At 41.6% G+C, this 24,293-nt stretch overlaps 2 protein-coding genes across 3 annotated transcripts; one reads left to right on the top strand and one right to left on the bottom strand.

Moving 5' to 3' along the window:
* Positions 1-1,060: 1,060 nt before the first annotated feature.
* Positions 1,061-13,027, bottom strand: e2f1 (E2F transcription factor 1). Its single transcript, XM_020635957.3, has 7 exons — positions 11,667-13,027; positions 10,990-11,089; positions 8,459-8,678; positions 7,892-8,044; positions 6,546-6,660; positions 6,177-6,459; positions 1,061-5,418 (listed from the first exon to the last, which is right to left on the bottom strand). Exons 1-7 carry the CDS (start codon positions 11,916-11,918, stop codon positions 5,177-5,179), a joined length of 1,365 nt encoding a protein of 454 aa, XP_020491613.2. The 5' UTR covers positions 11,919-13,027; the 3' UTR covers positions 1,061-5,176.
* Positions 13,028-13,508: 481 nt separating this feature from the next.
* Positions 13,509-23,606, top strand: znf341 (zinc finger protein 341). 2 transcript variants are annotated; one of them, XM_020635992.3, is made up of 16 exons: positions 13,509-13,651; positions 14,782-14,892; positions 16,011-16,201; positions 16,355-16,504; positions 16,660-16,983; positions 17,427-17,610; positions 17,733-17,823; positions 17,911-18,001; positions 18,401-18,599; positions 19,737-19,993; positions 20,103-20,311; positions 20,646-20,742; positions 21,349-21,481; positions 22,212-22,323; positions 22,426-22,496; positions 22,701-23,606. In XM_020635992.3, the coding sequence occupies exons 1-16, from the start codon at positions 13,621-13,623 to the stop codon at positions 23,252-23,254; spliced, it is 2,805 nt and encodes a 934-aa protein (XP_020491648.2). In that variant the 5' UTR covers positions 13,509-13,620; the 3' UTR covers positions 23,255-23,606. The 2 variants fall into 2 exon arrangements, with proteins under 2 accessions (XP_020491648.2, XP_020491647.2); XM_020635991.3 differs by having other exon boundaries at positions 17,730-17,823.
* The last annotated feature ends 687 nt before the right edge of the window (positions 23,607-24,293 follow it).

The following is a 24,293-nucleotide window of genomic DNA, read 5'->3' as shown; positions in this document are numbered from 1 at the left end:
TGGGGAACATCAGCAGCCAGTGAAGGTTGAAGTGAAGTGAAGTGAATCCCAATGCAACGACAAATGAGCTTTGAAGTCACTTAAAAAAGCAAAAGAAGTGGCTGCAAAGATATTTTACAAAGCGCATTGCTAAATGTGACCGCGAGGAAGAAAAAGGGAAAAATCTGAAATAATACCTTTAATGAAAATGGTTTATAAATGATGTCTCAAATTCAACAACAATAGTTAGAAATGGTGGGAAATATTAATTAGCTTTTTCTGGAAATAGCTCAGCTGTTTGTTTTTATCACTTGGACTTCAAGAGTTCAAATCATTTGAATAGTCAATACAAATATTTGCTCCAGAGGATATTGTACACAAAACATCTAACCATTAATTAAAGACCTCAGATTACTGGAGGCTCTGTATCACAACAACACTGATGTTTTCAAAGACTCGAGATGTCCTGATGACTCATTTTTTATTCCCTTTACGTCCACAAACTCACTAGAGACAGATTTGATTTGTATGTAAGGTGAGATATCAATAAAGCTTTGTTGATTAGATTTTGTTTTGGTTGATCTCCAGGAATGGACTGAGGGACTGAAACACTTCATTCAGTTTGAATCAATAACAGGAAACATTTCTGAAATGAATATGAATCTAAGGTCGGTCTTTATCAGCTGAAATGTTTTAATGCTTGTTTGCTTTCCTTGTTGTGCAGTTTTGGTCGAAGAGCGCCCTCTAGAGGCAAAGGTGAGTAACTGTTCATAGGTAGTGAAGAAAACTGCAGGAAATTAGTAATTGACCCTTTTATATTGATTTATTTTCTGTTTCATTTCCTGCTGTGCTCCCAGCTCTTGAGTTTTATTATTATGCTAAATTGTGAGATAATTTTGATTAAAAGTTGGTTTTAATTGTGTGTCCCGGTCTCTCTCAGCTTCCCCTCCCCCTGACTTGATTTATCATCTAAATTTATTTAATTTCTCCCAAACCAACTTGCACTTAGTCCTCCTTTCCTGGTCTGACACGTGTTGTATTTCTGTCTGTTGTTCAGAGAGAGACGCTGCGTTTCGGAGGATCAAATCAAAACAATCCCTTTTTATTTTTGTTGAAGAAATCCGATACAAAAGGCCAGAGTTGGGCCAATTAAGAGTTCATAAGTACAAAACCTGCTTCTTTTTTTTTGCCAGTATGTAACAACAAAAATAACATTTTGTAAAATAACAGAGTTAAGAGTGAATGATTGTTATGTGTTTCTTAAAAGCACTTTGAAAAGAAACTCAGTCAGGGCTGGAGTCAATTCACCTTCGACCTGTTAAACCAGGGAGTCCTGCCAAACCAGGAAGTCCTGCCACGAGATAACGCTTGTAAACATTTTGTTTTTCTTCAATAGATCATGAGACACCTTTGTCTCAATTTGGAAACCTTTCAGAAGTGTAATGTTCTTTTTTTGTGCATTTTGACTGAAGGTGATTTGATTTCAACCCTGGTGTGAAAGTTACTTCTTCTTTATTCAAACAAAAAAACCACACAAACCCTGAAAACATTGCATTCGTTCACCGTGACCTGACATCAAACGACTTCCTGATTTGAATGAATTATCCAACATTTCACTTGAACAAGGCACTGCATTTGTTCTGCAGAGAACCAAAAATCAACACACACATGCTCACACTCTGCAAACGAAAAAAATTAAAAATAAAGAGGCTGGGATAGATGGATTATAAGACACATTATAAAGGGTAACAAAAGTATGGTACAGCCATCTTCTTACTAACAAAAGAAGCTGAACATGTTGAGTTGCTGTCAGTTAAAAACTTTTCAGATACGGACGAGATTTCAGGCTAGATTCGAGGAACTGAAACAATCACTTGAAAGTAGTTTGAATAATTTACACATACAGGACAGTCTGAGGCACCCAGGGGTGACCCACGAGAACACATGTGCAGCCTCAGATAAGCAATGTTGCCTGCAACATCGAGATGTCTGCCATCACTAAGACATCTGTATTTATGAAGTTTTTTTCCAATTGTTTTTATTTTTTGCACTATTAGCCAATGCAAAGGTTGCACATGCTCAGAAGGAAGAACAGGGGAAGGGTCATTAAAGTGGAGGATTAAGACGTGAAGGTGCTAGTAATGAGAAGCTAATTATAGACACATCCCCTCCATTGAATGACACATTAATCAGTCGGGAAGAAAGAGTGATAATCGCTTCCTGCCAGAAAAAAAATCAATGAGAAAAAACAACAAACTGTACCATTCCCCATTAAACCCCCTCTTTTTGAATAAATAGAAAATTCAACAACAAAAAAACATTGTATTTGTCATACATGCACCCGTACACACATCACAAACTTCAGGAATGCAAAAAAAGGAGAAAAAGTTAGCTTACTTAATTTAGAACAAGAAATGAAAAGATTTGACGCAGATGTATGTAAATATAACATTAAACACACAACACATTGCAGGACACTTTGCTCCCTCACACACCCAGTACATGATGACTGTTACTTCAAATGAAAATCAATTAGCCACGTAGAAGGGTGTTAAGAAAGGGAGGGATTGATCCTCTATAGGGGCCACAATAAAACAATCCAGGTACCTCCTCTGCACACAGTAGAGGTCATTGATTTAAGGCATGAACATTAACTTTCTGAACTCATATGAAGTGCATATAGCAGAACGAGGAGAGAGATGAACAAGCTCTGCGCTGATTTGATGAATGAAAGGATGCAGCTGAGCTTTGAATCTGAAGATCTGCTGAAGTGTATCTGTGAGTGAGGACCTGCTGGGAGCTCCTTAGCATGACAAAAACAGTCAGTCAGGGGACAACGATTTACAGGCATCTGGTGAAACTTTTCAGCTCTGAACCCTCGGCAGAGGAAAGTTGCAGGACAGTTAAAAACATGTCTAAAACTAAAATCAACCTACACACAACCCACACACTGCATCTCTAACACTGGAACTCTCGCACGCTGCATCAACAAACATGTATGTAAGACTTTTCTCTGAACACCTGAGTCTAAGGCTTAGGTCACTAATAGACAGCATTAATTTTTTAAACCTGCTAGCAGAACTGCAGCGGATTATTATCAACTTGTTTCCAACACAATAACGAACATATCTTGAGCCTTCAAATCTACATTATTCGTCTCCCTGTGGACACTCTGCCGTCCCTAAGATGGCTTTGGAAACATCCAGCGGCACAAGACATAATAACAACTAAAGACCATTGTGAAGTTCTCTCTAACCCATCTTAACTTTTATTTGAAGAACTATGAGGGCAAAGCTCCCTAAAGGCATCTCAGCTTCTTGCCCGTGTTGATTCATCTGTTGCTCAGCAGGGTTTGGAGGGACATTATGAAATGCACCTTAATCTATTTGAATAGACTGTTAATAAGAAATGGACATATACAGTATGTTTGAATGTGGAAGGTCTTTACAGCTGCATTCTTTCCTATAACCAGCAGGGGGCAGATCCAAGAAATTAGCATGTTTTAAAATCTATAAAAAAAAAAAAAAAAAAAAAGGAGCTCACTTCCACCAGCTTCAGTAAACTTCTTCCTGATAAGTTTGTGGCAATTTTCAAATCGTTTTTTAAACACAGCGTGGTGTTCAAATTTGAAAATAAAAGTTCAATTTACGGTGATATATAAGAGCATTTTTCAATTTGAGGTCAAAGTACCTCCTCTGGGTACTTTGGAAAACTACTGGGAGGTACTTAGTTTTTTTTTCTTAAGTACATTTTAAAATCATTTCAGTCAAGCATTATATACAAATTAGAATTATTTAGATCTAATTTCAATTTTTTTTTAAAATATAAGTTAGTTGAACTTACAAACTGTATTTGATGAACCTAATGTATCGCAATCGTAAACGGCTGTAAACTGTCACAAGTCAACAATATCTTAGCTTGTAGAGTTTGTTTACATTTGTGCAAAACAAGTTTCCATGTTAAGCCACATTAATCAGAAAGATGGATTTTGTGGTTGTAAATGAACAGTAATCCAGCTGTAAAGCGCTGTATGCTTTGGTGCATGTGAACTTGTGATTGACAAGTTGAAACCACGGCAACCAGAATGTGACTTTGTTGTTACACTTTGAGGACAAGGAAGTAACGTTTCTGTCTTTACATTTTGTTTGAATCCTGTTTTAAGTGAAGACGAATGAGCTTTCAGTTAGGTGTGGCTGCAGCTTGCTAACTAAGCTAGCAGTAGCTGGTAGCTAAATGTTTGCTAACGCCTCCATCTTCACCAGCTCAAAAGAAAGAAAACGGTGACGCCAAAGATGTAAACTTCCGTCTTTTTTAAAAGGTAGTTCCACACAAATGGGTGATGATTAAGGTGGCTATGTCCACTTCTTATACACAGTCTCTCTGTCTTTATGTACATTTAATAATCCGCCGTGGAACATGTGCAAATCGAGTCGTTCGATTGGGCAATAAAATCTCGAATTTCACTCCAGTCTTAAAGGATTCCAGTGTGTTTGACAAATCTGATTATCATGAAGCTTTTACCTTTGTGCTTATGATCATCTCTATAGTTGTGAAAAATATATATTTGAAACTGCACCAAGACACTTCTGGACGGCCCATCACTGAACCTGCACTTCCTGTGATACTGGTTCCATAGAGGCAGCTTCTGTTGGGTGCAAACTCTCTGACTTTGCCGAAAAATGCAACCTTACAGAACACAACATGGCCGCTGAGACGAGGAGTATAAGTAGTTAGATTTGAGCCAATCAGTGTTAAGGAAAAACCAGCCCTATGAATCCATACTCCACACACACACACACACACATATATACACACACACACCTACCTACCTGCGCTCTCCACTCGGATATAACATCATCAATTATAACAAAAAAAGCTCACTTGGTACAAAATATCAAAATAGCATTCGTATAAATAATTTAAATAGCTATACTAGAGCTCAATTCTTGGTCTAAAATGTTGCAATGGCCAAAAGAAGTGCTAATAGTGTGCTGTACAATTTGGGGCCAGTTTGAGATTTGGGTGGTTGTTGTCGGGTTCACCAAGGTAATAACTACACGTTCTCCCACAACCCACGCTTAGAATATGAAGGCTGAGATTTTGACAAAGATTTGTCCTGAAATTCCTGCACTCCTTGAGAAGCCCCAACAGAAAGAAGAAAGTCCTAAAACCTGAACCTCCTTCTTCTTCTTCTTCTTTAACTGTCGCCCAGAACTTGCGAAAGGTCTCCAAAGTCACAGTCAAACAGTTCACTGATGCCTTCATTGTCCTCTAGTCCAAAGTGGTAATCATGACTGTGAGGGGGGGATAGGTTGATGAAGCCGTCCAGCGGGAGGGGAAAGCCCTCGCCGTTCAGGAAGTCCGAGGAGGAGAGGGGTGAAAAGTTAAAATCGGGCATGTCTGCGAGGCCGGAGAACGGGTCGCCTCCAAGGAGGGATTCTGTTACAGAGGTGAAACAATGTGAAGTCACAGTGACAGTTTTAGATCAATAAATAGTTACACACAAATACATGTGATTGAGCACGACTTTTGCTTAAATGTGAATCACGGTTTTTCTCTCACAAGAGTCTTGTTTTATCAACTATTAAAGGGAAAACTGAGGATCCAACCTCACCACATTAAGTGTCTGCCTCCTTCCTGCTTGTCTACATGTGCCACTATCTACACAGAAATGGGGGAGGTGATTTGGTTGTATGGCGGATCAGAGGCTAGTCTATGACCTGATCAATTAGTTGAATGCTTGAGTGTGACTGATAGGACTCTGGTTAATGTTGTGGAGGTGCACAGCTTTGTGTTGTTTTCTACAGTGGCCTTCCGCCCCGTCAGCGTTTTACTCCAGGAGGCATGAAAGTTTTGGTTGGATTGAAAATTTGCCATCATGAAAACTAGTTAAAGTTAAAAAAGAAAGTTCAAACTTTTTCCTCAAGTTAGCAAGCCAGGCTTTCTATATTTCACTTTGGTAGAAGTAGAATTTAAAGCTAATAGGGCACCCTGATGTTAAATGATATGTACATCAGTGAGGATGAGGATTAGGTCAGTGTTGCACAGAAGTTGGCTTCATCTTCTTGTAACACACTTGGGATTTTTTTTTATTTACCTAACATGAGTTCATATTAACCAGAGCAACCAGCATTTACAGCGTTCTTTAAAGTACATCCAATAGATACAAACATATTTACAGACATGTGAGTACTCACCTGTGTCCCCTCCTAACACCAGAGACGACGGGTCCTGCTGGGAGGCTGCCGTCACCGTGGACGACGTGGATGCTGGTGATGATAAACCCACATCCAGGGTGTTTGTGGATGCTCTGGCTTGTGATTGGTCTGTGGGTTGTGCAGGAGGCGGGACAAGAGGAGAGTCAGCATTGGGTTTGGAGGGACTACCGTCTGTCACTGGGCTGCAGACGCCGGAGCTGTCTTCTGGACAGAGGAAGACGTCGATAGCACCCCGCGTGCTCTTCAGCGACACCTGGTAACCCTGGGAGACAAATACATGCACAGCCATTTAAAACAACCTGGAATAAAACATGATATATAGAGTTAAGTAACGGACTAGGTCCATACCTTGCAGGGTTCTGAAACTTGCATCTGGGTCTCTGGTGGAGCTCTGATCACCATGACCAACTGGTCAGGGGAATCAAAGGATTGCCTTAAGTCCTGGCAGCGCACGTAGCCCAACGTGAAGACCAAAAAGATTAAGGAATAAAATGTATCCACATGTGGAGACTGTGAGACTTAGAACATGAAATATTTTCCTATTTCACAACCCTTTGCTCCCCACAGTGACGGTTTTGTAATACGCTTTGTTGTAGTTGAGAACATGTCTGGTAGAGGGGTGTAAATGGCGCTGGTGTGGTCAGCCAGGTGTCAGTTTTTATGGAATAAAAATGGGAAAGTTGTGTGTGTGCTTTTCTCAGCGCCTGTTGATTGTTTAGTCAAATTATTATTACAGACATGTAAAAAAAACACAAACACTACACAACAGCTGTAGTTAAAAATATATAGAAACAATTCAAAACAAATAGACAACAAACGAAAGAAATTACATAGTTGTCTGAAAAGAAGGAAAACTTATTTAATCCCACCCCTTTAATCTTTACTCTTCTTGTGCACTGCCAAACAGCCAATCAGAGCGATCTCTCTCACCCAAAGACTCTGCGGTAAATTCAACACGACACCCCATCGGTGGAACAGCAGCGGGCACGGTTCAAGCCGAGCTAATGATGCATTAAACATCACCAAACAACGGCCTGCAGATTCACCATTAACCCGGTGTGCTGGAGCTTTTGGACTGAAGGGTCTAGGACTTCATCCGTGTAAAGAAAAAAACCCTTTGCCTCCCCATGCCAGCTGGCAAATTAATTAGTAATGTTTGAGAGAGAAGAGAATATAAAAATGAAAGAGAACAAGAACATGAACTCATGAAAAAGGCACAAACATGATGCTTAATTAGCGACAAAAGCTGATAAGCTTCTTAAGAGAATACTGTTGTTTTTCCCCCTCAGCTACAGATGTCACACTATATAATATACACATGCTTTGATTTTCTCTTGCTCAAGGGCGCCATGGCAACGGTATCTGACCTGCCTGATTTAGTCTAACCTTTGACCATGCATCTGTTGCTATCTGTGTTTTGTACAGAAGACGTTCACTTCCTGTCTAACATGTGCCATGCAGAACATTTGCATTAAATTCACTTTACATTAACACAACAACTGAATGCAGTTTGCAGTGAAGTCCCATTGTCGCGTATAGACTCCCTTTCCATTCATCCCATCATGGGTCATCATCACGAGAACATACGACCTCTTATGTGTTATAAATCGATGTGTAGCAAAACGGATCTAGGCTGCTGTTGGTTTGTAGTTTAAGCATCAGTGAATGAACCTACAGGCGGTCAAAAAGGATATTTCTTGTTCTGTGGCTCCTCTGTGAGCAGCCGCAGCTGCAGGTTGCATTTAGTAATGAGCTCGTCCAGCTGCTCCTCGGCATCCGTGAGGTCGCACACCTCCCTCTGCAACTCCTTATGGCGGGCAACCTGCGCTGCATCAACTCGATTACCACTGCAGGGGGAGGAAAATGTAGAAAAATTAGAATGAAATTGAGAAAGGAGCATCCTCAGGGGCACACGCCTAGTGGTTATGCTGCACAACTAATGTACAGAGGCTATTGTCCTCGAAGCAGAAGTCCTGGGTTTGCTTGCAACACTTTACCCGCGTCATTCCTCACTTTGTTTCAGACTCAATCCACTGTCCTTCTGTACAATAAAAAAGGCATAAACCCCCCCCCCCCACAAAATAATCTTAAAAAAAAGAGAAAGCACATCCTGCTTATGGGCTGTAATTCATCTTTTCGTTCTCTTGATTTGCCCTGAAATGTTTTACACAAGTCAGATGTTTTGTTTTATAAGTATTCTTCATAAAAACTATTTTTGTAACCTCAAATGTTTCACACACTCAGGGCCTTCTTGTACTCACAGCCATTGGATGTTGTTCTTGGACTTCTTGGAAATGAGCTGGATTCCCTCCAGGACATTAGTGATGTCGTAGATGCGCCTCTTCTGGACGTCAAGGACCTGCGAGGCCCAGTTAAGATCCACCACGCCGTCAGCAGACTGGGACAGCAAGTTCAGGAAGCGCTTGGTGGTCAGGTTCAAGGACGTGTCATAACGGGACTTCTCGGTCGTGATTCGAGGAACTGCGGAGAGACGGGGGAGGGGGAGAGAATGAAACAGATTTAACATCCTTTCAGGAGATGATCTCTAAATGCATCTGCCCAGCAACGAGCTCCTGCCTGAAACATAAGGCCTTTGAGGACCTTTAAATCTGTTTGCAGGAAGTTGGTGATAACATAAACCTGCCACTATTTGGTAAAGCAACTTGAAACACAACAACAAAATGAAGTTCACTGTGGTTGGGCCTGTGTGTGGTTTGTTTCTTGACATTGACAGAGATGGGAGAGAGAAGGACTTGACTTTTACTGTCTCAGTAAATCTTTAAAACAGGTTTTAAAGACGACTCATGTTAACCTAATCAACTTCTGTTACATCACTCAGAGTTCCTCTTGTGCTGGGAGAGTCTTTCCTCTGAAGCAGAAGATTAAAAAAAAAAAAAAAAGTCATTTTAGATGGTCTTCTAAGAACATCAACCACTGCCAGATCTGTGAATACGAGAGAAGAGGCAGGGTCCTCCAACCACTCTGCCCGGCTGGGACACAGAAGAAGAGCAGTCGTTCTCTCCTTACTGAGGGATTATGGAGCGACAGGAGAGGAATGATAACGCCTCTCTTTATTTGAATTATCCATCTATCATCTTTACAGCTTTCCCCGTTTGGGGTGGAGAGGGACTTGATGCCGATCCCCGCTGTCATTGGGCGAGAGGAGGGGTACACCCTGGACTGTTCAATCACAGGGCTGACATATAGAGACAGACAACCAGCCACAATCATTACTCAATGACTATTTGTGTGTCTTGTTAATGTTCTTTGTTAAATGTACACACATGTGATTCAATACCACAACATCTACTTCCAAGAAAAGATCTTCAATACCTCATTCCAGTTTAAAATAACCTACTGTCACACTCGTGGGTTCCTCCCTTATGTGATGTCTTAAGCCATTTTCCTGTTTCACAATAAATAAACAGTTTTGCAAAAAAAAAAGAAGAAAAAAAAAACAAACATTTCCCTCCTTTCACAATCAGCCTCCTAAATCCACAATGAACACGTCTCTTGTGTGATCCGTTAAAAACGGTAACTAAATCCAAAATGTCAAAAGTAGGCTACTGTACGCTTACAGTTTGAAGTTAATTTCCCATCAGAGTGATATCACTCAGACTATTAGTTCTTGTATCAATCTCAACCATGACAGCAATCGGCAGCTTTCTTCAAACTAACAACTAAACTTGTAAATCTTTTTGTCTCTTACCCTCCAGGTCTATCTAATAGGCACAGTTGGGCACCTTTTTCTGCTTCAATCCTCATTTAATGTCCATTAAATGTTCACATTAGTGTTGTGGCAGAATTGAGCTGTGACGACTCGCACACAGTAGCACCGAGAACACTAAAGTCATTCTCAATGTGTAGGTGTTTTACCGATTAGATCCCTGAAGGCGACAGACTCAAAAGTTATCGATCATGGAGCAGGAGGTGTTTTAAATCAAGCCAGCTGTTTGTATGGAGTGTCTCCTCCTCGATCTACAGATATAACTTTAGCTGCACCTGGGTCTCTGTAGTAGAAGTATATTAAGTATGTGCTTCGGTCTTGTAAGACAAGTTTTGCTTACTAAACATAAACAACAACTCACCACTTTATTCTTGTTGTTAAACTCGAGCAGAGGAAGCAATGTCGGTATTTCTGAGACAGAAAGCTCTCGGCTGAACGATCCACTGTCTGTGTTTGTTGACAGCGCGCAACAATCTTTCTCCCAGGATGCTGCTGTCCTGTCGCTAGTGTAACCTAACCCGCTTGTTGTCTGCCGTTTCAAATAAAGTGACGCGCAATAAGTGCGTTTAAATGTCAGCAACTGTTACAGATATTTCAGTCTGGGAGGTTACTAATTTGTTACCAGCACAAATAGAAGTGGCGTTACAGAAACGAGTTAGTCCCAACACGGCTTAGAGGATCCCATTAAGGAAAATTCTGGATTTAAATTGTGAAAATCAACAACTTACATACAGTAATTAACACATAATGACACCTTTTAACTTCCTGTGTGATTTATTGTATCCTTTGTCATTTGAACAGACCAGAACTTTAATTACCAGTCCGCCCAGTGAAGACTCAGGCGTGCTGGCAGGCTGTTGTCTGCGCTCTCAAAAGGACAGCTGTTTTTTAGGACAATGAGGGCGGGAGCAAAGGTCACCGTGTGTGTGTATGGATGCATGAATGGATGTATGGATGTAAGCCACGTGTGCAGCTGACGTGTTGCTTCTCCTGCTGTGAATTTTCGGGGGAAACAATGAAAGTCAGCAGAATAAGCTGGGAGCCGGTGTGCGGCTGCGGCTGTACCTCTGGGCGGGGCGGGTGTGGAGGGCGGCGCTTGGCCTATGGACGGTCGAGTTGTGCTGACATACTGATGGTCACTATCCAAGTCCAGCTTCCTTTTTACCTGCAGAAATACAAAAAAGTTAAAACAATACAATCTCTGTTATTTCAACGTTTGATATAGTGTCTAAAAGTTCAGACGCAGAAAATACTTCTTCATGCATCATATTTCTAACCAGGAGATAATCGCACTGTCTGAAGTGTACTAATATATTTCCAACATATTTGTGCAATTTAGACAGTGTGCAAGAGTTAGCATGCATTTTTGGTCAATAAAAACAAGAAAGAAATGACCCAATATGGGTATTATTTTGTTGTTGTTGTTGTTGTTGTACAGGAACAGATGTTGATGTTGTTCGGTTCTTAAAAGTATCATGTTGAAGTTTAAAATTCTGGTATCAGGACAACCCTACAGTAGACAGCATAATAATAAACAAGATACTATCACAATGTGTTAAAAGGTGGAAATGAAAGTGAGAGGTCTTGAAGCAACAGGTAGCTGGACTTTGTAACACAGGGCACGAGCACAATCAGATCAGAGATTTCATCACAATTAAGGATGGGATGGGATTAGGGAACCGCCAGCTGACCACTTCTCTTATCTCTCTCTTTCACTTCTTCCCACACCCGCCCGTCCTCACCGGAGGTCTCCCCAGAGCTGGTCGCCTCTTGTCCTGGATCCCCACGTCAGCGGGGCCCTGCGGGGTGGCAAACAGCAGGATTTCCCCCGTGCTGGTGGGGGCGGCGGCCGGGTGGAGTCCCTCATTGCTGGGGCTGGTGATGATCACTATCTGGTGGTCTTCGCTCAGGTCGATGCTCCCAGAGTTCAGCAGAGTCTCAAAGTCAGCCAACAGATCCTCGGATGTCTGCCCTGTTATCAGAGTCTCTGACATGGCAGTGTGTCACTATGAAGCCTTTAAGTTTGATCTGAACTACCAACGCCTGATTGGACTTGCCTTACTCAAAGAATTTAAGGCAGCTTGAGCATTTCTCCATGAAGTTCCCTTTTCTCTAATGTCACTCTGCGTATTAACAAACAAGCTACGACAAAGACATGATTACTAACATGATCAGTAACCAGTCAGCCTGTAATATTCCTAATGTAAGCTGTGGGCTGATAATGACACGACAGCACAGGATGTTCTGCCAAACAGGAAATTTGGCAAATCAAACTATATTGCTAAACACATGCCAACTCAGCGACTTGAGGCTCAGCCGCTGATCGATTATCAAAAAGCAAAAGGGTCGCAAATCATCCGTGGAAGGTGTACAATGTTGAGTTATTAGCGAGCTAGCAGGCTAATCTTTTGTTTTCATCTCTCCTGTCAGTTCAGAACAGACGTGAGGCCTGGCCACACTGTCCCCAACACAGCTACCGACCCCTGCTAACCAGCTAGCTTCTTCTGTCTAACAACAAAGAATAACAAGGGAACAAACAAACCACAAAACCACCCATGTGAGGGTAAATAAATGTTTAAGGTCTACGTATACATAAGAGAGAGCTTAGTTAATTGGCTATTAAAACTTTATAAGAGCTTTCTAATAAGTGAGCTATCGAAATAAAATACATACTAAGAGTAAAGGGCATCGCCGCATTTAAAAAACAAACATATATAAGAGTATAAATAATAAAGCGATAGTTAGATTAAATGAGCATACAGTTGTTTCCTTCAATGTGAGAATATAGGGCAAATTAGCACGCTAGCTAGCTAAGTTATTAGCCGCATTTCTTCTGCCCCCTCGTTTTGTTGGGGCACGCAGGAAGCAGTCCGACAAAACTGGGAAATGTGAGGAAATAAATCGGTGAAACACCGGCACCTTCTTTCCAAAAAGGAGCCGTAGGTCCTTCGGTGGATCGCATCGGGTGCGGTCCGGGTGTGAAAGTGTCTTCCGGACCCCGTTTTCGGCTGTTCTTGTTGTTATTGTCCCAGCTGATCTACATCGAAACAAGGGTCGGGACGGTTTTCGCGCGAAATCTTTTTTGCCGCGAAACAGACACGTGCGCCGATTCGAAGGTTCTGATTGGTCAGTGAAATGTTCTTTCCGTAGGGCGGGATTTAAAGGCTTCTGATTGGTGGAAACGGCCGTCTGTCACTTTATCGAACTCAGAGTCATCGCTCACATGATGCGTTCAGGATCTACCAAAAAAAAAATATTTGTTAAAGATGTAAATCGATGTAAATTGTGCTTAACTTTTCTCGAAATGTTTACATATGTACTACAAAATATTTGCAGATTTATTTAAGATGAAATTATTTATAATTTTGAGCTTCTTCTTATATATTACATATCATTGTATTCAAGCAAAGTTTTACATTCATTAATGTACATTTACATTAAAACACTTTAAAAAAATATAAAGCGATACATCAAATTGATCACCTCGTCCAAGACAAAGAAAAAAGCCCCACAACTATTACATTAATTTCCTTCGGTCGGATTATTGTTTATGTGATAGTAATTTATCAAATTTCGCTTTTACTCAGTCTCTCCTTGTTATAGTTTTTGTTGTCTGTCCTCTGAGGTGAAGGGAGTGTACCTCAACAGGCAGACCCTGCTAATCGAGCGCCGATCGCGCAGCAGAAGAGCTACAAGATGGCGCAGGCAATATTTGAAGTGCTTGAAGGTAGGAACAAAATTGTAAATTACCCCTTAAGTACAACTATAATTAAACGAAAATGTGAATTGTTGACAGAGTCAGCAGTAGAGGAACATTTCAATGTGCAGAGGACGATGTTGATGCTAACATCTCTGTTATAACAATCAGAATAGCACAGAGAGGGAAGAGGGGCTGTGACTGTAAACAAACACATTGATTATTATTCTGAGCTTATGTGACTCCACATTGTCTTCATCTTATTAAACTGAGGCAACATAACGACATGGATAAATATAAGTCGACTGAATGATAATGTTTTTGCAGCAAAACATTTTTGATAAAAACACAATTTATGTTTCCTTCATTATTTTAAGGACTGAAAATAACTTTGTGTTAATCGTACAGGATTCACAGCAAGCTGAAAGCATTGCTTGTATATGGCTATAACAGCAATAACACCCCCCCCCACACAACCTACCCCTCCTCTTCTTCTTCTTCTCCTTCTTCTTCTTCTTCTCCTTCTTCTCCTCCTCCTCCTCCTCCTCCTTCTTCTTCTTCTTCTCCTTCTTCTCCTCCCTCTTCTTCTTCTTCTTCTCCTTCTTCTTCTCCTTCTTCTTCTTCTTCTTCTTCTCCTTCTCCTTCTCCTTCTTCTCCTTCTCCTTCTTCTCCTCCCTCTTCTTCTTCTTCTTCTCCTTCTTCTCCTCCCTCTTCTTCTTCTTCTTCTTCTTCTTCTCCTTCTTCTTCTTCTTCTCCTTCTCCTTCTCCTTCTTCTTCTTCTTCTTCTTCTCCTTCTTCTTCTTCTTCTCCTTCTCCTCCTCCTCCTCCTCCTGCACCTCCTCCTCCTCCTGCTTCTCCTTCTTCTCCTCCTCCTCCTTCTTCTCCTTCTTCTCCTTCTTCTTCTCCTTCTTCTCCTTCTTCTTCTTTTTCTCCTCCTCCTCCTTCTTCTCCTTCTTCTCCTTCTTCTCCTTCTCCTTCTTCTCCTTCTTCTCCTTCTTCTCCTCCTCCTCCTCCTTCTCCTTCTTCTCCTTCTTCTTCTCCTTCTTCTCCTTCTTCTTCTTCTTCTCCTTCTTCTCCTTCTTCTCCTTCTCCTCCTTCTTCTCCTTCTCCTTCTCCTTCTCCTTCTCCTTCTCCTTCTTCTTCTTCTTCGTCTTCTTCAGGCATGGACAACCAGACAGTCCTGGCGGTCCAGTCTCTGCTGGATGGCCAAGGCGGAGTTCCTGACCCAAACAATCAGAATGTCTCTGGGACGTCCACCATCCAGTCTATGGGTGTGTACAGCAAATACAGTCAATGACAGCCCAGCGGTAACAACTTACCCCTCTGATGTTCTGTCATGCTTGTGTCAGAAATGTTTAAATCGAGCATGTTTGTGGTCACACTCAACTCAGCTTTATTTTTGTCACACCAAAGTGTTCCCTGAGGATTGAAACTAGACAGGAGACAAAAATGCACTAGTTCCAAAATGATAACAATATAACATTTTATTTAAAATGCACTTTACATTTGGAGCAAATCTCAAAGTGCTACAATTTGAAAAAGCATAAAAACAACAATTAACTAACGGGTAATGTCAGGCAGAGGTAAAAACATGAGCATAAAACATCTAAGAGCAGTGTTTTAAGAGAAAGCTCTTTTTTCCCACAGTCTGTTGGGCCCTCAGGTGGTCAGGGAGAGAATTACATAGTCGTGGGGCTGCAGAATAGAAAACCCTGTCCCCCCCATAGAGCAGAGCTTAGTCAGGGGGGTTCGGGGGAGGTTGGTGTTGGCAGATTGGAGGATGTGGGGGGAGCAGCAAGAATGTTACATTTGTATGGTAAAACAACAAAGTGTGCAGTAGACAAAACAGATTAAAATCAGTGAGATACAACAAAAAAAAAAAACAGGGATGATCCTCATTTAAAAACAATGATAAAAATGTAAATCAAAGATCAGAAATGACTCCAAATCAAAAGGCACCTTCAAACTTTTTCATTTTAATACAAAAGATAGAGAGCTTGTCATTTGTCTGTCCAAAGGGAGCGTCAGTAAAAGCACCTTGCTGTGTTGTTTCTGCACTGACCTGATCTTTGATGATTCCCATATTGAGGCTGTTTTACTTCTCTTGATAAGAAAGAAGTTAATATATATATAAAACATAATTTAAAAAGCACCTTTAGTGCAACGATGCATCCTAAAGTGCTTGACAGAACAATAAACACAATAGATGATATAAACACACAACAGAAAACTGATGTCTCCCAGCAGAAACCAGCTATATAAAAACAGCAAACAGAAATACATTTATTTGAATATTTCAAATATGTGAATAAGTTCTGCAGGTTGTGACAGTTCAGACCGCTGACAGTTTGTTATTCTAACTTTCCCCTCTTGTTCGTCCGCCCTGCAGACGACGAGGACGTGTTTCTGTGCGGGAAGTGTAAGAAACAGTTCAACTCTCTCCCGGCCTTCATGACTCATAAGAGGGAGCAGTGCCAGTCTAGCGCCCCCTCCCTGTCCACAGTGTCCTTGGCCTCCACGAACGCGTACACCCCCGTGCCCTCCATCAGCTCCGTACCACAGACTCCCGCAAACAGACAGGTGAGGAGGACTGTTGTTTTTTATTCCTCAGGATGATTTACAAATTGTTTGATCACTACTGTTTTTAATGATAATTAGAGCAGATGGTTGGGTCTGAAATTATTTACAACTTAAACATTTTCTGTATTTTTTTCCGTCCCTCGCCTCCACCAGGTATCGACCTACATCACAGTCCCTCCCTCTCCGCTGACACACACTCTGGTCCAGGGCAATGTGCTGGTCAGCGACGATGTTCTCATGTCGGCAATCTCAGCTTTCACCTCCATCGACCAGCCCATGGCCAGCATGCAGGCGCCCATACAGGTAAGACGGAACGACACAAGCAGCAGATGTTTGGACTTCTCTCACATCTGTATGTCCTTAACCTCCATGAAACATCACCTGATGATTCCAGGTTTATTTCTATTTGAAGCTCAAACACTTAAAAAAACATGCTTCCTTCTTTTTTTGTATTGCAGAGTAACCTGAGCATGCACACAGCTGGTGTGTCTTACCTGCAGCACCACCATCACCACCATCATCATCATCACCAGCAGCACCAGCAGCAGCAGCAGCAGCAGCAGCAGCAGCATGCCTCCCACCCCCTGCCCTCCAGTCAGACACAAGCCCACCCCCTGCCGACTGGACAGCCGCAGCAGCAGCAGCAGCAGCCGCTCTCTTCACAGGTGCCATCCAGCCATAGTAACTCTGTGGTGCAGGTGTACAGCACGCTGCCCCACATGGCGGGCGGTGGCGGTGCAGAGATCCACACCCTCGGACTGCAACCTTTTCATCCTGTACAAGTGCGTTAAGTTGTTTTTCATTCGTTTCTTCTCTTTGGTAGGAATAATATGAGTTGAACAAGCTTGTTGATTGGCTTGTTCTTAAAGTCCCTCGAGCTTTTACTGAACGCGGAAAATCAGCAAACTCTAAGGATCGGAGTTCGTCCCTCTCTTCCAGAGTTTAGGAATTTGATGTTCCAGCTTCTTTGTTTCAAAATGCTTTTTAATGGATCTCATTGGTTTTTGTCTCTGATTCTGAGATTTTGTTGTGTTTTTTTTTTTTTTTTTACTGTGCTTGTAATCTCGACGGTGTCTCAGTGTCCTTTGGAAAATAAATAAAGGTTTAAAATGTGATGAAATGAAATTTTTGGCCATAAATGAAACAAGAATTTAAGAAAGCTTGCATATGTGATCAAACAAAGGTCGAACAATGACAAGTTCTGTGTCTGTGTTTCTGTCTTCAGGTTCCCAGTCAGTGTGTGGAGAGCCAGTCGTTCACCACCCCTCCCGTATACAGTCCTGGGAAACAATGCACCAAAACAAAGATCTGCAGCATCACCACCAACCTGACGGAGCTCGGCGACTTTGAGAAGGTCATCATTCCCAAACGGCCGAGGAGCAGCAAAAAAAGCCCTGATGGAGCCACAGGTATGTGAGGATTTTTAAATGTTCTTTTGATCCAACAACCTGAGGAGAAAAAAACCCCACAAATGGTCATAGATGTGAATAAAGTTCATAATGATCACAGATACATCTTCTCTCCTCAGCAGAGCAGCTGAAAGGAAAAGGACCGAAGCTGAAGTGCAACTTCTGCGACAAAATCTTCTCCAAAAACTTTGATCTTCAGCAGCACATTAGAAGGTGACTTTCATGCCAGCACATCAGACTGTATCTCTCTCCTGATTGGACGAAGAACAATTCAAACTTCTCTTTTTTTTCTTGTCAAAGTCACACGGGAGAGAAACCGTTTCAGTGCATCGTCTGTGGACGAGCCTTTGCTCAGAAGTCCAACGTGAAGAAACACATGCAGACACACAAGGTTTGAAATATAATCATTTTTCTCTCTTTGCTGTACTCTGTACAAAAACATCATCTAAGCGAGCACAAACAGTTTAGTTGATGTCATATACAACACTTTCAGTATGAATTAAATTGACAAAATACATCCTAACAAAGAAGTTCACTTCAGATATCGGCTGCTAATACCAAACGATGTGTAACCCGCCAATGACTGTTTGCTGATTCTCACCTCACTTAATCACAGCTGCTTCACTTGTCAAACTTTAAAACAACATTACCACATTTACCTGGCTAAACTCAGTAGGATTAGACCTGTGATTTAAAACAGAAGTGGACAAAATAAGTTTAAAAAGATAGATACTGATGCAGCCAATTCCAAAAACACACTCACAGCAGCTGCCTTCTTATTTTTTTGAAGGTTTGGCCGATGGGTGTAGCCAGCACAGTGTCAAGATTACCGATCACAGTGAAAGTGGTACCAGTGTCATCCAATGAGGAAGAGGGAGGCGGAGACCATCATCATCATCACCAGCAGCATCAGAGTGAATCTGAGGAGATGGAGGCGTCTCAGCAGCAGAACATTCAAACACAAGCAGACGAAGAAGCAGCTCAGACAGGTAATGTGATGTAACATTATCCAATCTGTGTTATTTATACAGCAGGCACATTTTAAAAAACAACAAAGGTTACCAAAGTGCTGCACAGTGATTTAAACTATACGGTCATAAAATGCAGAAAAATACATGGAAACAAATAACTGACAGATAAGAAGACTTTTTACATATCGTTAAAACTCGGGCTGTCAGCACTTCCGCGTTAAGGCATGTAATTCATCTTAAGCAAATTAGTCATACGACTTTCCCGCTTCATATACAAATTTACACAGCGCGTCATTCACCTTAATTATCAATGAAATCATTAAATGAAGAGGACGAAGCAAAATGCAGACTCAGCAGGGAAAGCGATAGCGACCAAGTGGATCGTTCTGGACCAGAACGACTTGCTGGATCATGAAGCCTCTGCAGGGATGCTCCTCAACAGTTCTGTTGACTATCAGTGAAATCTAAGACCTGCACTGCAGACTCGAGTCTCTTTTCATAGTGAAAAATCAAATGATCAGCGTCATTAACTCACAGATCGCCTTTATGAAAACATGTGTAGTGGAGTGTGTGGTGAGCTGGATGGATGCAGGTCCTTTTGCAAGGGGGACCCACTTGAAATCTGCTGTTACATCCCAAATCCCAAATCAACTATTTGGGCTGTGTTGCGGCAGCCTGCTGGTGTTTTTCTTTGCATTTTAATGTGGCACATTTTTGAGTGTTTTAAAACTTAACAGTATTTCAAACTTGTGATTCATCATGATATACCTTTTTAAAATGTATTAACTGTAAAAAATACATAAATGACACATGAAAGTCCCTGCACACCCACTCAGGTGTTTTTAATGACTCTGCATGATTAGACAATTTATGATGTAATAAATTCGAAGCAACAAGTAAGATAACAGGTCATCAAGTTCTCCTTCCCAAACTGTTTCTGCTAAATGAACAGGGAAGTGGAGCTGTCTCCACACCCACATATTCCTGAGCAGAGGTCTAACCACGGTCCCACTGACACCTGTGTGGGTGTGCAAAGGCTTTAATGAAGAAAATAAAAAAAGATAAGATCAGCATATACAAAAACAATAGCAGCTGCAGACCCAGGATCAGATTTATGTCTCCAGGTTTTAAAGCTAACACAATGTCTGATTACAGAAGCTCCGGGGGAGTTGGAGGAGAGCGCCGCCGAAGATTGTGCTGGTCTGGAGGGCAGCCGGGGGGAACCCGTTCAGAGTGGGCCTCCTCAGATGCTGCAGCAGCAGGTGCAGTCCAACCAGAACCAGCAGTGCCAGGCTCAGACCAAACAGGTAGTAGTCGTGGTCGACAGCTCCTATCAGTGCCAGTTCTGTGCCAGCAAGTTCAAAACCTACTTCCAGCTCAAGTCCCACCTGACGCAGCACAAAGGGGAGCAGGTGAGTGCAGAGGAGCAGACGTAATAAAACATCATAAACTGTAGGTTTGTGTTTTTTTTAATTTTATTTTGCATGCCAATAAAGACAGCCACTTCCACTTTCCCCACAGGTTTATAAGTGTGTGCTGAAGTCCTGCTCTCAGACCTTCCACAAGTTGGATCAGTTCCTGGAGCACATCAGGACGCACCAGGAGCAGCTGACCTATCGCTGCCACCTCTGCAGTAAGGTGTTCTCCTCGCTCTTTGAGCTGGGAGTGCACCAGTACTCCCACTGCTTCTGCCCACAGCAGAACACGCGCAAAGAAACCGCCATCTACAGGTCAGCTCCAACACTTGTTGTCATGTTTTTATTGCACAGTTGTAGAAAAGAGGGGAGAATACCTGCATCCTTTTGTCCCGGCATCTGGACTGCAAGCACATAAAATAAACACAAAGTTAATGTTGAATAAGAGACACTGATTTACTACTCTCATCTTTAATTTGCAACCTAAGGTATTTGTTATTCTAAGCATAATAAGTTTACCACAATCCTCTATGCATGTAAGGGTTTAACCCATTTTTATTTCATTAAAAAATCATTTCTTTTAGCTGTGACAAAATCTCTTTCTGTAGTTGCTCAGTACACCATGCTCCCCCCTTATGTTTCTCCTCAGGTGTGTGAAGTGTCAGAGCAGATATTCTACCCAGGAAGCACTGGAGCAACATCTACTGACTGCCTCACACAACTATCCCTGCCCACACTGTCAGAAGGTATCCTGCACACTCGCTTAAACACGTTACTGTTGTCATCATTCACAACCTCTATCATGGCCTTCAAGTGTGCTCTCACATGTTCAGGGTTTTTACTGTCCCTGTTTGAGACTTTTAATTTATTTATTTTAATAGGGACAATGCAATTTAACATAATTTCAATACAAAGCATGAAACTGATGTGCTGCATAAAGAGTATATAGCTATTGCTAATTTCCAACTCGTGTCCCCAGTTGGGCCTTTGTGTAAACAAACTGATTAAAATGTACAACATTCAGTTACATAAAACCCCATAACACGATATGAGGATACATTAAAATACATGTACAACAATACAAATGCTATAAACCAGTTTAAAATAAAGTTTTAAGATACTATTTAAAAGTGGGTACAGCTCTGGCTTGCTTTGAGCATTTCACCTGTTTTGTAAAAGATTTTAAGTCTGAGATTAATTTTATTTCAGGTGGTAATGTGTTCCAGAGTTTGCAGCCTTTGATGGAGAGGGCTGATTGACCAAACGTAGATCTACGATGTTGTACGCTACAGTTTCCATTCACATTGCTTCTTGTTACCCTGTTTCCGACCTGTTCTCTTTGTGGCCATCAGGTCTTCCCGTGTGAAAGATATTTCAGACGCCACCTCCCCACACACGGCATTGGCGGGAGGTTCAAGTGTCAGATCTGCAAGAAGGCCTTCAAGACGGAGCACTACCTCAAACTGCACACGAGAATTCACTCAGGTGAGAGCGGCTTCTCGAGGTGTCATCCTTTCCCTCTGGTTTTGATTTTTTTTAACAGGCTGGTGTTGATACTTTAGCTGGTGATTCTCTTTTGATGTCTGAGTTAATGCTCAGGCATCAGTTGAATTTACTACCCTCTTAAGTCACTAAGGACAAAAATGTCCACTTCCAAAAAACTGCTTTAAAAATAGAACAGATTCATATTTTTTCTACTTTTCTCTGCAGACATCTCTTAAACAACTTCAGCCCTGCTCAAAACTACCAAACATTCAATCATTTTTATGAATTTAACCCTTTAAATGCCAGTTTGATTACTTGATGTCACTGTTGTTATTTTAGAAAAAAACACAAAAATGACTTATTTTCCATATAACAAATATTTGGTGGCTGGGGGATTTTTTTTTAATCAGTCTTGGATATGTCAAAGATTTTCCAAAATATTGACTTTGATGCATTGTTAGTTTTTGTGTAGCATCAGATTTAAAATGCAGTCCCCTGTTTGGACATTGGAGGGCGAAAATGTCCAATTTACTAAAACTGCTATAAAAATAGAACAGATTGTTTTTTTTTTTCTGCATAAATCTCTTAAACAGCTCCAACCCTGCTCCAAACTATCAAATCTTGAATAATTATCAGGAATTTAACCCTTTAAATGCCAGTTTGATTACATGATTTTGGCAAGTCCTGCAGCCAGTGTCACATCAGATCAACTTGTCGTGACATTTTGTAGGTGAAAAGCCGTACAAATGTTCCCTCTGTGAGGCGACGTTCAACAGGAAGGACAAAGTGAAACGACACATGCTGATCCATGAACCTTTCAAGAAATACAAGTGTCCCTTTAGGTGAGACTTTTATTCATCGTATAAGCCTTTCAGACGTTTCTTCACTTGTTCTGCTCAGTGTGTCGTTATTTGATTTGATTTTAATGTTCCTTTGTCCCTCAGGTCACATGTAGGCTGCACCAAGGAATTCAACAGACCAGACAAACTCAAAGCCCACATCCTGTCACATTCTGGTAAGAGAATAATACAAACAATTACAAAAAAACAACAACAGCAAACGTGTCTTGATATATTTGTGATGGTCTGATATTTTGATTAGATTTAAATATTTCTCGTCAAATGAGCCTGGATTCATTTTTTTGTATTCTTTAGAGTTGTTTGTTTTTAAAGGTCACATATTCTCCTCCCTTCCAACCAACCTCTTCTCTCTTCTCCAGGTATCAAACCCTACAAGTGTCTGTTCTGTCAGAAGGCGTTCAGCCGCAGGGCTCACATGCTCGAGCATCAGCAGTCCCACACAGATAACTACCGCTTCAGATGCTCCACCTGCAACAAGGGATTCACCAGACAGAGCTATTACAGAGATCACAAATGTCCCACAGCGGGGAACGGGACGGGAGCTGAAGGAGGCACAGAAGAGGGGGAGGAGGACGAGGGTGAAGGAGTACCAACGAGTGGGGAAAAGGATGAAGAGGAGGACGGCAGAAGGAGCAGGTTCACGAGAAAAGCAAAAAGGACAGAGAGCGAGGAGGGAGACGGAGAGGAGGACGGCTTAAAGGAGCAGATGGACACACACAGGGAGGAGGAGGAAGAGGTGGATGAGGAGGATGAGGATGAGGAGGAGGGGGGGAACGATGAGGGCTGTCAGGCTGCGATGTCGATCACACACACTGAAGGACAGACGGAAAGAGGGGAAGAGGATGGCGGCATGGAACAGAGTCAGCAGATTCAGAGCAATGACCAAAACTGTTTGCAGCAGCCATGTTTGTAGTTTCAAGCATCATCTTGTAGGAACGTTCCTGGAAACGGACCAAAACACACCCAGTCAAACATAATTTATTAAAAACTGTCAGTGTCTGGGAATTTTCTAGGTACTTGTTTTAAATTAAAACATTATTTAAATTATTGCACTGTTTTAACTTTAATTACTGTGAATGAGGAGGAGGAGGAGGAGGAGGAGGGGGAGGGGGGCTGATGTGAAGCTGCAGTTGTTCATTTAAAGTTTCATGATGTCAATGGCAACATTTTCTATGATTTATGTCGCAAACACTAAATTATTATATAAGCTTACACTTGTGGCAGTGTTTCTTTTTCATATTTATAAATAAACTTGATGTTCAGTATCCGTGCAATTTTTTCTATACGTTGGTTTACCCTAAAACCAAGACCATGCTAACCGAGACCAAGACATACCTGAGACCAGAGTGCTCAGAGACCGAGACAAGACCAAGACCAAGGCAGGGTGAGACTGAGTCAAGACCGAGATAAGACCAAGAGCATCATGTGTTTAGGGGGCGTGTCACTCATTTAGCCCGTGAAATCGGGAAGGTTGCGGCTGTAACAGGGGGATAAAAATCTAAATTAATTGAAGTTATTTGTTCTTTTAGTAAGAGGAGTTTTCCTTTTAATCACAGTGATGATGTGGACAAACAGCCGATCAGTGGTGGTCTTGATTTACAATCTGAAATCTGCCCAGTCTGAGACAAGGTTGAGTAAAAATGCTTTGAGTCGAGACCTAGACCTTCAAAAAGTGGTCTAGAAACCAGTATTTAGACCAAGACCGATTTATAGTACTAAACTAGTTTACCCACCGTCACGTAACTATCCTTTTCAACTAGGGATGCACCGATGTATCGATTGAACATCCTTATTGGTTAATATTGTCCCTGTTGGACCATATGCAAATAATGAAGCATGCACAGATGTCAGTGGTCGATGTGTTGGTGTTGTGCTTCATCAGTTACATGCTGGTAAGCTTTTACATCTTAACTGTTGATTCAGAGAAGAAGTCACCTGATGGACAAACTCGG

This window comes from Labrus bergylta, chromosome 12, assembly GCF_963930695.1.
Source record: "Labrus bergylta chromosome 12, fLabBer1.1, whole genome shotgun sequence".
Lineage (NCBI taxonomy): Eukaryota > Metazoa > Chordata > Actinopteri > Labriformes > Labridae > Labrus > Labrus bergylta.
Note: the sequence above shows the minus strand (reverse complement) of the source record. Positions and strands in the feature narration are given on the sequence as shown.

Coding starts and splice junctions, on each gene's coding strand:
- e2f1 (XM_020635957.3), bottom strand. CDS start 11,918: ATGTCAGAGACTCTGATAACAGGGCAGACATCCGAGGATCTGTTGGCT. Junction 8,045..8,458: donor AAGAACAACATCCAATGGCT/GTGAGTACAAGA, acceptor CTCCCCCTGCAG/TGGTAATCGAGTTGATGCAG. Junction 6,460..6,545: donor AAGTTTCAGAACCCTGCAAG/GTATGGACCTAG, acceptor TTTGTCTCCCAG/GGTTACCAGGTGTCGCTGAA.
- znf341 (XM_020635991.3), top strand. CDS start 13,621: ATGGCGCAGGCAATATTTGAAGTGCTTGAAG. Junction 16,984..17,426: donor AACCTTTTCATCCTGTACAA/GTGCGTTAAGTT, acceptor TTCTGTCTTCAG/GTTCCCAGTCAGTGTGTGGA. Junction 22,324..22,425: donor AAATACAAGTGTCCCTTTAG/GTGAGACTTTTA, acceptor TTTGTCCCTCAG/GTCACATGTAGGCTGCACCA.